Source organism: Uranotaenia lowii, chromosome 3 (genome assembly GCF_029784155.1).
Source record: "Uranotaenia lowii strain MFRU-FL chromosome 3, ASM2978415v1, whole genome shotgun sequence".
Classification (NCBI taxonomy): domain Eukaryota; kingdom Metazoa; phylum Arthropoda; class Insecta; order Diptera; family Culicidae; genus Uranotaenia; species Uranotaenia lowii.
In genome coordinates, this window is record NC_073693.1 from 114034279 (window position 1) to 114049296 (window position 15018).

At 32.7% G+C, this 15018-nt stretch overlaps 1 protein-coding gene across 2 annotated transcripts in view; it reads left to right on the forward strand.

The window, feature by feature from the left end:
* The window catches only part of LOC129756948 (uncharacterized), a 608072-nt gene that overhangs the window by 415516 nt on the left and 177538 nt on the right, over positions 1-15018 (forward strand). Inside the window, exons 5-6 of one of the 2 annotated variants that reach the window (XM_055754020.1) lie at positions 12330-12475; positions 12550-12716. In XM_055754020.1, coding sequence (XP_055609995.1) covers positions 12330-12475; positions 12550-12716 — 313 coding nt within the window. The remainder of the gene's footprint in view (positions 1-12329; positions 12476-12549; positions 12717-15018) is intronic. The other variant, XM_055754021.1, reaches the window with a different exon arrangement.

A 15018-nucleotide genomic window follows, 5' to 3' on the forward strand; every position in this document is an offset into this window, starting at 1 on the left:
TTTGAACACGTGAATTGGTTTTATCTTTCCTTTTTTAGATTTGTTTTCGCAAAAAAATTGAAGTTATAAAAAACTAGCTGACCCGGCAAACTTCGTTAAGCCTGTATTTTTTGAGTATTTTTTTTTTTTATATTTTTGCACTGTTCCTCAGTCAGCCTTCCTTTTAAGTGTATAAAAGCTAGTCGATACCTTTGTATCACGAAAAAAATCCAGAATTATGGTTCGTTATTCGAATTTCATTATTTTAAGTTCATTCAAAAAAACCGCTAATGGAATGGAAAATATCATACATAAATTTATATTCAAAACCGGCAGTTCATGACACAAAAACGTCCATACGATTGCTCTAATAAGTTCGCTAACTTTTGTTTAGCGAACTTATTTTCTTGTTGAGGTAGCGTATAAAAAAGTTCTGCTAATAATCAGTTCCGGTAACTTAAGAACGCTTAATCTATCAATTTTCAATTTAGTTTATTCATCATTCCTATTTGAAAACTCCTATCTGATAAAGTATTTTAAAAATGTTGAAGATTGTTTTCAACAGAAAATGGATCTTTTTGCTGGAGTCGTCATAAATAGAGTTGTATTTTCGTTTTGTGTTAACCTCTGTATTTAAATACATTACAGTTTTCTTTAAACATGGTCGTCAGAAAAATTAAAAAAACGGACCCGGAACATTTAAAGAATAATGAATATAAAATAAATGTTTTTTTTTTTTAATTATTTCAAATGTCTTTTTTTCGGACTTTGCACTAAATACACTAATTCAATCTTATTGTGAATTAACAGAGCTGAGTTTGACAAATATTTAACAATTCAGAAAAAGTTACTATTCATTTCATTTTACAGCAACACTTTTTAATCAATATAATGTTTGAAAATGTCTTCAAAATTTGTGTCATCATTATCTTTTTTTCAATTTTCAGTTAGGGATTGGCAAATTGCAATAAGAATTACAGAATTTAGAAAAAAAAAAGAAATTTAAACTTTCTTGTATTTAGATTATTTTTCTATTAACAGGCAAACCCTGAATGAAGAAAGCAAATCTATTTTGAGTATTTGGAATAAAAAATCTAAATATTCACAAATTACTTAAATTAATAGTTTATGATCGTAAGATAAAAAACTGTAATTCAAACAGTTAAATTTAATTCTGAATTTTCTTGTTCATTTGAATCAATATTCTAAATTTGGCTTATGAATCTGAATTCTCAGTTATATTAAAACGTTAATTTAAAAGCTGGATTTTCGTTGATATTGATTTAATTTTTTTTTTTTGGTCGAATTCAAGTGTTTATATTCTTTAATTTACTTATGCTTGACAGATTGTTTTTTTAGATCTTATATCTGGTACGAAACTTTTCTTGTATTTTTGTGTATTGGTTCAGATTTTTCTCTATACTTAAATGTTCGAAATTTTAGGTGGCATGATTTTTACTTAAAATTTAATTTTTTAAATTCTTTCAAGTTTTTAGTACTTGATGATATTATTGATTACGATCCTTTTTTCTGACTTTTAAAACTGAGAGTTAGATCTAATATCAAGATAAAGTCCTATATAGCTAAAATTTTCAATAGCTTTGAATAATCACTGAGCATGAAAGGTAGTGTGGATTTTCTAATGTTTCCTGATCCTCCAATCCGTTTTTATGATAATGATTCAATTTACTTGGAATCACAAAATTAATAACCTTCAATTCTCAAACTAATAAATTAAGGTGATCTTTTACCAGTAGTATGACTTTCTATTGGTGTTACCAAAACTCATAAAAAAATATTTGATAATGAAATGTTTCAATTCAATCTCATTAATTTGTTTTGAGTCTATTGGAAATTTTACAGCCATATTGCTTGAGTTGCTCAAAGAATATGACATTTCAAAAAAAATTAACGGTGAACGAACAAACATCTTAAAAAAATCTTAGAATTGCCTTGATTATGATGCAAAAAATACGAATTTTGTCAATATTCTTCGTACAGGCTTTGCTATGCTTCGTAGTTGCGAAACCCCATAGAGAAAATCTCATCCAAGTATCCATTTTACTGGTGCCACGTGAAAAGTACACTTGCAACAAAAATGGGCGCCAAAACATCCTATAGAGAGATGGATGCACATCAGTAAGCCTTGATTGCTTTTGGCGCCTTCCTACTGTGGGTGATTCGAATGAAAAAAAAGAGAAATTGGGTGCCATGACTTTGATTTGATACGAATAAAAACTAAAAATTAATTTTCAAATTCCACAAAAACATTTTCGAAATTATCTCTCCGTTGTGTTATTCTTCGCGTGAAGACGAACACAACAAAAAAAATCGCATGCAAATCGGATGATCCAGTGAAGAGTTTTGCGTGTTCGCACATTTCTGTATGGTCTGTCTCTCTCCCTGTTTTATATATATAGATGACGTGAAGCTCATCTAAGAAGTGTATTCGGAAAAAATGCAACACTTTGTTTTATGAATAACTTTTGAATTTTTTTTTGTTTCGATTATAGTCGTTTTCTCATCCTTATGGCATTCGAGACTTTATCAACGTTGCAGTTGGCGGATCGTTATTAAAAAAACTTATCCGGTACAACTGTGTTCGATGTTTACTCTTGGGCTCGAACTCGCGGACATCGGCTCAGGAGACAACAGACTTGCCAACTGAGCTATATCACAAACCCAATAACTTTTGAATGCATTGATGGAAATAGATGAAATCTTCAGCGAAGCTACCTGGTAATGTTATGTTTACATGTAATTTTTTTTTGTGATTTTCTTCCAAGTGGTTTTTGAGATAGCGTCCAATGACGAAGTTTTTCTACTTTAATTTTTGGGCTACACGTGCGCCATATATAATGCATACTGTGAACAGCCTTTTTTTTAAATCAAGGCAATTATTGATTGTTTTTGCTGTTTTTTGAAACTTGACCTTCAAAATAACTCAAAATTTTGAATTTTCTTGAAGCCATAACATATTAATTTCCTCCGATTTTCCTCCTTCGGCACAAAACAACATATTTGACTTTTTATCACTCCATCATAATTTTTTGATGAATGGCACGATTCCAGATCCAACTTGAACAGAGTATATATTTTTTGGGACCTATTGAAGTTCTTTGCAGGGAAATTCATCGTGCCAATCGTTAAAAAATACCGAGTGATTTGCAGTTTCCATAGATCGTTAGCCTCTTCAAGTACAAACATAAAATTTTTAATTTTTTTCTTCTTGTTTATCTCCGGAAAATACAGGCGAAACTTGTCAAAGAGAAGTTTCTGGCTGGAAACCTCCCAGGAGACTGCTAAAAAGCTTGTATTGCTGTTCTTTACGAAATAGTTAACAATATCTCCCCACTAGCAGTTCAAATATTTTGCGCACGGTTTGACCACCGCATTTTGTTTATTTTTCCGGTGAGCAGCTTTTCTACCTTGTAGAAATGAATTCAGCACAGTTTATTGGTAAACTAGAAGGACCAGTCAGAAAATTTCATCTCTTTTGTCACTTCCTCTATTGACATTTTCGGATTGAGCTTTAAAAAACCTCTCACATTCCCTAACTTCATGGGATCAATTATCATCACTTTTATTCAAATTTTAACTCACTATTGGATCCTCCAGAACTTCTTGAACGGTTATTTATGTGAACATTGATCGAATAGTTGATTTCCAGCTGTTTTCGGGTCTCCCACCAGGACTTTCCTGGATTTTTCTCGATCCTGCCTAAAAAAATTATCACTTCATAATTGGGTGATATCTTGAAAATAAAAAAAAATCATCAATTTCCATGCATTCATTCAAAATTTATTCACCAAACAAAGTGTTGCATTTTTTTCGAATACACTCCTTAATTATTATTAAAAAAAAAAGGTATTTTAAGTGCGGTCTACCACACAGTGGTTTATATTCGAAAAACGTGATCATGGGTTTTTTGAAAGCTTAAAAGTCAAAATAGCTTCATAGTATGTTCTACAATGTTTCATCATTTTGAAATGTGCAAATTTTATTATAATTTTTTCCTGATCAATTCAGATCTATTCAGATAGTCAACACTAAACAGGGTTATGTTCAGAACTTTCAGTCTGACACCATCAGTAGTTTCTTCGTTCAGATCTATCAGTCTGACGTTTTTGATAACCTACGCAATCTCAACCCTCCGCAAATAAATACGTGCGGAATTCCACTTGCGCATCACTTGCCGCCATTTTGAGTTCCAAGCATTTTACAATTTATAATTTCGTAAAATTTTTTCTTTTTTCTTCTTTATTTTTTCTTTTTTTATAATTCTTTAAAATTTTTCTTATCGTGACCGCATACTTACCCTGAGGGAGCAGGTGCGCCATTGTCGTGACTCTGGGCCTTGTTGCTCGAATTCGCACTACTTTTCATAACAAAACACTTTTTTTTTTGCGATAACAAAACGCGTCAGCTACTTTCAAATTTATCCAACTGAATGACCTCTCTTTTTTCCGAAGTCACTCACTTCCTCTCTTTCTCTCTCTTCTGCTCTAGTAGCTCATAAAATCCTTGACAATTATCATTCTCTCCGTTACACGCTTCCGCTGTTTTGCAACATTTGAGTAAACAGTTTTAACTATTTCATCAGAAAATTACTACTAATGGATTACGAAGGAATTCAATTTATGTATTTATTCGTAACTTTAATTTCCTTTCACCTTCATACACCTTATTTCCTACAACCTTTAAGTGAGATAAAATTTCAATTATCACTATGACGTCTTAAGAAAAGTTGTAAATCATCCAATTTTAAAGAAACTTTGTTGAAAACGTCAAAGTTCTGTCTTTTGAAAGAACATGTTTAAAAAACTTTTTTTTTCCAAAAATTAACCTCAATAAACTAAAACTTCGCTTAACTTTGGGTGATTTCGTTGAAAAATGGCATGTTTTCATTGTTCAATATCTCTGAAAGTTGCAAACATACTAAAACAAAAAAAAATACTTTAGAAAGTGCCGTCTTTCAAACTATCACATAGTATAATTTGTAAGCATGAGGTTTTACTACTTAAAATAACATAGCTGAAAGATACCAGTTTCGTTTGCATCGTTTTGCATTGTTGCCATTTTCAACTTCAATGGGAATTGTATTTCAACACAAGAAAATTTATTGTGATGTAAAACATGTGTGTGAACCTAGTTTGATGAAAATTTCTTGGATACTGCTCGATTGGTATCTTCATTGAGATTTTGTGTGGAGCTTACCTTATTAGTATATTACAAATATTACATATAATTTTTTTGGAAGACACTCGAATAAATTACAAGGATCTTTTAATACAATCAATCATCTCGTAAGGTCAAATTTTGTACTAAATTGATTAAAATCACTTGGAAAAATGATTGTTACTCATTTTTTGTGGATTCTTCCAACAATAAATTATCTTTACAATTTAAAACTTTCCAAAGTGTTCCAAGGCTTTCCAAAGTGGATAAAAACAATTTTCGATGTATCTTTCCTTTTGAAAAAATCATTTCTCTTCAATTTGATCAAAGATACCCCCTAAGTTTTTAGGAAACCAACGCTTTTTTGAATGCACGACTTGAAAATCTTTAGATGTATTTTGTTTCTAAAAGTGAGGTGAAAATGTGACAGTATGGGTACATTTTAGAAAAGTCATTTTTTTTAAATTTTAAATGTACAAAAAATATGTCTAGTCAAGCACAGTACAGAGTTCAAAACATACTTCGATATATAACAGATTATCAAACTTTTGCAGATTGCTTCCAACAATGTATTCCCGCATTCGCTCGAATAAGATTTGATGTTTACGATTGCACCAACAAAGTTTGTTTTTCTCAACCTCCTCAAGCTTCTTCTGGATCGAGGTTCAGAAAATTAATGTAACACTTAAGGACTGATTTTCCGTGGGATATGAACGTCCATAAATGAGCACAATTTATTAGTCTCTTTTCGTTTCGAAGTTGGCATATTCACAAAACAGTCGTATGTGCTTCTCACTTTAGTTTTACTTGTATATTGTACGACTTTTGGAATTCAAAAGACACCACTACTCTGAATTCTATTTTAATCCTGGAAATGTCATGTTCTATTTACAATTCAGTTATACAAATAATCACAAATAACACTGCCTTATTAGTAAAACCAATAAGACCGTTATGCGATTTAAAAATAGTATCAATCGAAGCAAAACAATCTCATGCAACAACTCAAATGGAGCCCTCGCACGCTAGATAGTCGCTAAAAGTAATTTCCCTTTCCACGGACAACAACATTTCAACTAGCGCAAGACTGCACAGCAATTCTTCCAACGTGAAAGAACAACAACTCAGTTGTCAACAGCATCATTGGGCTTTATTTTACCAGGACTTGCAAAGTGTCAATTCTCATGAATGAACCAGCTGGGCTTTCGCTCATGATTGGGGTCAACGAATGACCGACCAAGCCAGGGATTGGCAGCGATTGGAAAATTTATCCTTTTCCCTAGCCTAGCCTAGAGTTTAGCCGAGCGGCTGCCCACTAACCATGGCCGATGATTATTGGTGACAGCTGTTGACTGAGAAAGGCTTGGCACATAATTTGATAATTTATCCCCAGATGCTGACGGGGTTTTGAGCGAAAAGGTTGTATTTGGGAAAGCTTTGAATGAATTTTATGCTGGATGAATAGGGTAACAGACTTATTTTGAACCACCTAAAGGGTGATACGGTCAAAATTTGGTCAAGGGAAAACGGGTGTAAATCGGCGAAATCGTTTATTTAAAAAATCAAATTAAATTCCTTTTTCAAGTTTAATTAGTATAAAATTCAGGAAAAATATTCAGTTAGGCTTCCGCTTTTCCAAACCCGAATAGCCGGACCTTACACTTAACCCCTGCTATCAGATTTTGTACAGCCACCTTGTCCACCTTCTTCGCCGCAGAAAGCCAGTTTGCCTTGAACTGCTGCTCGTCCTTAGCAGTTTTTTGGTCTTCTTTAGGTTCCGCTTGACAATAGCCCAGTATTTCTCAATTGAGCGGAACTCTGGCGTGTTGGGAGGGTTTTTGTCCTTGGGAACCACCTGCACGTTGTTGGCGGCGTACCACTCCATGGCCTTTTTACCGTAATGGCAAGATGCCAAATCCGGCCAAAACAGTACGGAACAACCGTGTTTCTTCAGGAAAGGCAGGAACACTCCTTCACGTAAATTTCTTGGTTGAAAGTCCTGGAAGCTATGAAAACGCTGCTTTTCAAGCCACAGGTACAGATGGTTTGCCAAACCAGATATTTCTTCGCGAACTTTGACAGTTTCATGTGCTTGAAAATACATGCTACCTTTTTGCTTCCTTTTGCCGTATAAAACTCCTGTCCCGGAAGCTGCTTGTAGTCGGCTTTGACGTAGGTTTCGTCGTCCATTACCACGCAGTCAAACTTCGTCAGCATCGTCGTGTACAGCCTCCGGGATCGCGCTTTGGCCGTCGTATTTTGTCACTGTCTTCTTGTAAGTCGATAGTCCGGCTCGTTTTTTGGCTCGATGCACAGTTGTAGACGATACACCCAGCTTATTTGCGGCATCTCGGAGAGAGAGGTTAGGGTTTCGCTTGAAACTACCGACAACTCTCTTTGTCGTCTCAGCGGCTTCCGGTTTTCGATTTGCCCCCGATCCAGACTTCCTGGCTGTCGATAAACGTTCCCCAAACACTTTAATTACATTTGCAACGGTTGATTTGGCAGCTTTTAGCGATTTTGCCAGCTTTGCGTGCGAGTAGCTGGGATTTTCACGATGCGCGAGCAAAATTTTGATACGCTGCTCTTCTTCCTTGGACGGCATTTTGACAAATGAAGAGTGAATTCCAAAATAAAAATAGGAGCAACATTCTACACATAACACCTTCAAAATGAGGGGTGTTCAGATTTTTTAAATGCAAAATTGAAAGAAATACGTCGAATTGATATTGACCAAATTTTTACCGTATCACCCTTTATTATGGCTCATAAAAAACCGTTTTAAATCTAAACAGCCATTATTAGACCATATTAAAGCTTTAAATCGCTGAATTTAATTTATTGACTAACGCCATGTTGGTTTTAAAATCGCAGGGCATAAAATGGCGCCATGTTGATAAGTTAATAATGTCAAGAACCGTAAGCTGTGGGAACTTTGATCAACATGAAATTTTTTGCAGTAATCATCATGAACTAAGTTTGAAGTCAAAATATCAAACTGTTATAATAAGCTAAATTTCAATTGTAATTGAAGAATTTTTTATATTCCTTAAATTGTTTTTTTTTTAAGTTTTAAAATATCTGTTTTTTTCGAAGACCTACAAACAAACATCTCTCCTGATAAAATGATAGCATTTAAAAGCAAATGGATTGTTTTATATAAAAGTTGATTTTTTTTCCTTTATATAGGTAAAGTTTTAGAGTTATTTTTATGGTCATTAGTTGATAATTTTTGGATATTTAAAAAAACGGACATTTTCTATGAGAAAACCAGTAAAGAACAAATGGCTAAAACACTAATGCATGGTTATGTTTAAATAAAAAAAGAACATAAGAGCAGTGGGAGGGCCCAGGGAATTGCATGATGGTAAAATTTCATTTAGTTTTTGAGGCCAAAAAATATTGAGAAATGTTTATAATTTTCGTCCCTAAATATATGCAGCAACATTGTCCATCTTTCAAGTATTTTGTTTTTTGAAAGAAAACGTTAAAAAATTCAATTGAGTCGAAATAAAATATTATTGTCATTGATGTTTTAAGCCATATGTGCTTATTGACATCAAAACAATAATTTCGAAGATGTTGAGATACGTTTAAACCCGAAAAATGAAATCTGGTTTTGAAACAAACATTTAGTTTTATCCTCTAATGTCGTTCGAATATTCCGCTATCAATTATCTTTCTATATACTAATAACGTCAGTAAGTATTTTAAAATTTATTAGTGTTACAAAACAACTACCCTTTCCAAAATATTCAAAAATGAATTGAAAACGTAATCAATGTTTCCCCAGTTTACGGTATTTGAAAATATTCTTTCAGGCCTTTTTCAATCAATTCCATGTTGTTTGCGATGTCATTATGTCATTTTTAAAATTATATTTATTGAAAAGTTTCATCACGAAATATTGTAAATTTTATATTTTTCCATAAAAATAAATAATTCATTAAAACTTCCTTATTTAAACAATTTGACGAGGTGCATTAGTAAAATATTATTTCATACACATTTTACCTAAAATATTGACTAGCAGTAGAAAAGATACTCATAACATGGTTAAACATTTCTTAAAATTTTACTTTTACCAGATTAAATCTCAATAATGCAATCAGCATTCATCAACCATCATGGTTGCTAGAAAAAAAAAGCGGAGTGCTCATGGAATTGAAAAAAAAAACCAAAATGGCTAACATGTTTTATAAAAGCTTTGATGACCAAAATTTTACAACAAAATGATTTGTCGAAAATCTGAAAATGAGTCATGACTCATGATGATATTTCTAAAGCAGGACCGGCAAATTGAATATACCTATTCGGACCGTGGCCAGTCAAAATGACTGGTGAAGGGGAAATTTTTTATATCATAATATTTTTAACTTTTTTCTTTTGAAATTGTTTTGTTATTTATTCGATATCATTTTTGTTATAAAATGGAAATATTTTTTCACCATGGGTGCACGGAATCACCTCATTTTGGCATAGTTGACGAATGCGTGTATGTCATTAAATGAATATTTCAAATAATTATCAAAAAATTAAAACACATTATCAATCTAATTATTAAATCATGTTAGACGGCTATGGATATTGACCATGGGTGCACGGTTTCACTTCAATTTTATTTTAAATTGTAGATATATTCTAGCATCCATCGCTCTGAAATTTTCAACACGTTGCCTATAAATTTTACCTGATATTGTAGGTTTTGAAGCATATTTTTTTTTATAAGTAGAGCAACGGAGTGGGTGCACGGATTCACCGCCATTCATCCAAAATCAATTTTTTTGCATGCTTAAGCTAAAGAATAAAGACTTTTATAGATTCAAATAAAAATTTGTGTTATATACATGGTTTTTCACTATGAGTGCACGAATTCACCGCGTTTTAATCAAATATTGGACATTTTGAAATTTTTTTTAAAGCATTTTTACAAATCTTAACTAAACCAAAGTCGAAAACATGTCTTTCATGTTGATACATAAAGATTTAAATAATGATTTTTATTGAAAGTTCCGTTCTTCATTCCTGGAAAAGAAATATTTCAATTTTATCTTGGAATAATAAATTTATTTATTTATTATACAAAACAGGTTTTTGCAATCGTACAATTATCTGATAAGATCTGAACAACATCCAAGAAATTGGAAAACGGTTACCATGGACCGAGTGAGTTTTAGGGATTATATGCATCAAGTTATGTCGTGCGACGGAAAACAGTGAAAATAAAAATAATGAATCAACATTGTCAAATGTACACGTTGATTTGTTTTTCCTTGAAATTTTTCCGATTGACAAATATTGCATTTCAAATACCTATCATATCTAACTCAAAAATATGTTGTGTTCTTAAGCAATTTGAAAACTATTTCACTCTATATAATTTACAACGGCGAATTTGCAGCCATTCCGTGCACCCATGTTGAAATATCCGCACCCGATGTGGTCTATCAGATAGGCTGGCGCGAGTCTGGTCTAGGTATGCCAGGCGTACTGGGTTCGTTTTCTCGTATCGGCAAGAAAATTCTTGGGTTCAAACCCCATAAGTTGCCGACAGGTAAGATGTGTTTCCTCTTATAATAAGAATGTTCAATCAGTTGCCAGCTGGCCAGGTGGTATATACACGGGTGCCGGAATACCTGTAAGTGAACTTGCATTGGAAATTTGTTGAGCCTAATATTCTAAGAATGCATGTGAATACCAGTGCTCAAAACTGTTGACATACTAGCATGAATGTGAAATAATTTGTCAATCACGGAATACATTTTGCTTTGAACCTGATATCTGCTGAACATTCACAAAGCAATCTCTGACTGAAAGTCGATAAAAAGTCACTTCATTTCATAATTTGTGACCGTGATCCTCCTAAAAATCTCAGTCATTAAAATGCTGAAGTCAGTTTTTATGAAGAAGGTTGCTGTTCCTGGAAGCATTTGCTTAACACTTCACTTGCTTCAGAGTTTATATTTCTATTGAGAACGTTAATTGTTACTAAACAAAAACAGTATGAAAAATCTGACTTCGACTTCGAGGAATACTAGTTTATAGAGTTATTAATATTCTGATATTCTGTTAGGATTATTCTGAAATCGTCAGAGATTTTAAAGAACGATTAGGATATTCCAGAAAGTTTATTAGCTTTTTTATAAAGTTTTATTTATTAGTTTATATATAGATTTTCCTAGTGTTTGAGTGTTCTTTTTTTTATTCTTCAAGCAGATGTATTCGAAAATTGATTTGAAAAGCTAAACATTTGAAATCCATCCACATTTTCTCAAACTGTCACGACTTTGTGGAATGACTGACTGCGGAACGAATGATGGAATAAAACAAATATATTCTCAATCGTCATGAAGTCAGTCAATGCCAACCTGATATTTTTTCGCTGTCTGTCCTAATAGATGGGGAAGAAAGCGTTTTTAACTCATTCAAGTTGTATTGATTCAAATGAAATTGACTTTTTTGAGCACTGGTGAATACATACTTGGGCAGAAACTGCGGTGAATCCGTGCACCCATGGTGGATAACCAACATATAAGAATATATCGTACACCCATGTTGAAATATCATTTTAATTATTCAGTTTCATAGCTGATGTCTTCAAATTTGTATATGTATATATACATATATATATATGTATATCTAAGAAACAAATATTAAAAATTGTTATACCTCGCCATATTTTTAAATGTTTTTCAAAAAATTTAGCACAATTCTGAAATATGAGCATGAATATTTTTAAACATATGTACAGAGTATGTTAAGCCCAAAGTTTGATAAAAGTAAATAAAATTGAAATATCATATGTTGTACGGAGTGCATTTGAACTAAGTAACCAAATTTACACACATTTTGTATAATGCATAATGCCTCGAACGAATCTGGAATACCGGTGCTTCTAATTTTGGCTGCACCATATTGTCATTTTATTTATAGCTGCATCCGTCCAGGTCAATTACGGAATAACTAATTTAGCATCCTGCATTTCCTGTCCCTTCGGCTGTGTATGATTACTGTTTCGTCGTTCGCTCGCGTATTTAGAAGCATCAATATATTTACCCTTAGCCGTAGCCTGCATCAGAATCTGTATTTTATACATATAGCTACATACATAACCTAGCGTGTGTCTGTCGCCGTAGTGTTTTGGCCAAGCAAGATAATTGATTAACTTTAAGTTACAGGGTTGTCGTAGTGGTGGCCGGCAATCGAGAGGCCGTCACCCTCGGAGGACTTTCGCCCGATACCCAGTACCAGCTGACGGTTGCCGCCGTTTGGAACGGCAAAAAGTACCGCAGCCGACCGATCGTGTTCAGGACGCTCGGTGAGTTGGTGTTTTCAAGTTAAGAGAGAATTTTCTCCTCAATGAACAATTTGTTTTCTCTCCTTCCTTGACAGAACCTCCCAGGACGTCGTTCCAGCAGGATTCCGGTGCGCTCGCTGGCAACAGTGGGCCACCGATTTCGCCACATGCCGACACCTCGCCGTCGCTCAGCGGGTTCGGCCTCTTTCCCGATGAGTTCGGCAACATCTCGGTTAACTCGACCGCACGAGAACTTCCAACGGTAAGTTGAAACTTGATTTTTTGGTTATTTATTATCTCCTAATTTTATTTTTTGTCAATAAATACCTAGGAGTTACAGCAGGAAACAAAATAAGCATAGAAAACAGGTAGATTTAAGACAAAATCATAGCGACAATGCTGGCCTAGTTTTTGCCAAGGTTAACCTGTTCCAAACTGTTATAAGGAAATTACTCAAAAAAAATATAACGCTTTGTATTTTGGCAAGATTGCGAAAAATTCAGGAAAGACCCAGTGAGTGACCCAAAAACAGTTGGAAATAAACTATTCGACCAAAGTTCATATGGTAACCAAGGTTGCCAAAATCACAGAAAAATCTGTAATTTCACAGAATTTTGAGCAAATTTTCATCACAGAATCTGTGTCACAGAACACAGAATTTTGAAATATTCACAGATTTCACAGAGTTTTTGAATTTTGAATGAATTTCCAAAATTTTGTCAATAAAAAATTTATACTTCCTGCTTTTAATAAGAAAGGAATGAAAAGATTTTTTATGTTAATTGATTCTCCTCAACCAAAATGTGGAAAAAGATACAATTTGTCATGAATTTTGAATGAAAATAATGGAAATAGCATCACAGAAAACCATCACAGAATTTTTGGGTAAAATCACAAACATTCAGAATTTTTATGCTCAAAAACACAGATTTTTTTGCGGCAACCTTGATGGTAACCCAAGCAACTAAAAGTCCCATATCTACTCAAACAAGTGCATTCAAAGTTCGAATTTCGCAGAACAAAGGTTGGGAAGATGGGAGGAATAAAGACGGATGCCGAGAAACCGGCAGCATAACAGGAGAGAAGAAATATCCCTTAATCAAATTAAGTATAATTTACGGAATAAGAATCAGATTTCTTCTTAAATGTAGGTTTGAGAGTTAATCAGTCATCAATGATTGATTTTACTTTAAAGTGACATCTTTAAAAAATCCATATCCATAAATCCATAAACTGAATATGATAGTCTAACTTTGACAAAAGATTCGAGATCAGGCCGCTGAAATCTACCAAATCAATTATTAAATTAAAAGCACCAATAAGTTGTTCCATTGAGTTTTGAATTAAATTCTACAAATTAGTTTTTAATGAGGTAAGAAATGTTAAGTTTTTTTTCTTTTAACACTTCTTAATCTTTCTTCAATGTTAAAAAAACTTCTTTTCTTTCATCTTCATATTTGTTATTATTTTCAAATGAATTTACTGAGTTTAAAAGTCAAGCTATTTAAATTGTTAGAAATGTTTTCGACAAGTTTGTCTATAGTTTTCGATTCTGAATTTTTTTGATCGAAAAACATTAATATTTAAATTTTTCCTAACTCTTAATTCACATTTTAAATCGCCATTAATTTTTTTTTCAAATTCTACACACTACAACGGAAGTTTTCAATGTTTTAGGTGAAAATAAAGAAAAGAAATGTTAATTAACACATTAAGGTCCGCAAAAATTTATGTGCCCAAAAACACCGAAATTCGGCACTTTATGTATCTGAAACCACTAAACTTTTTTTTTTAATAATTCTTTATTTGAAATGACTCATACAATTAAGTTTCAAGGAGCCACACTCGCTATTTTAGTTTTTTACAATCGTTTTTTTAACTTAGCACTTTTTTTTTAGAAGAAAAAAAATTTGTATCCCTTGTTCATCGAGAATGTTGTGTCCATTTTTGTCGAATATAATGTCATTTTTAAAATTTGGGCTATATTCATAGTTGCTACACATGCGTGGCAAGCAAAAAATGGGATTTCTCTTATACGGTCCGCCATGTTTTAAGATGAATAATAAATAATAATTATTATGTATTATTTTCCTAACAATTAATCAAGGTTAACTTTTTACCTGATGAGACATTTATATTACATTTCAGATTTTTTTTTTCAAATATTTGTTTTGGAAATATTCATTTCATATTTGAAAACTAGACTAGACTAGACAAGACTAGAGAGCTTATTTTGGAGCAATTTTCTAGTTCAAAATAAGAAACATAATTTTGAAAAAAAATACTACTTTAAATACGATTTGTTTTGTAAAGTATGATTTATTTTATCTTACCCTTTATGTCAAATGAAACTTTAAATATGATTTATTTTGTAAATTTTGATTTATTTTATCTAGATTTTTTTTTATTTTCATAATATGTGCAATATATGAGTAAGAAAATGATGTTAGAGATTCAATAAGGTTAAAGAGTTGCCCACCGGTAAACAAAAAATGCGGTGGTCAAATCGTGCGCAAAATATTTGAACCAAATTACATAATGGACAGCAAAACAAACTTTTTCAC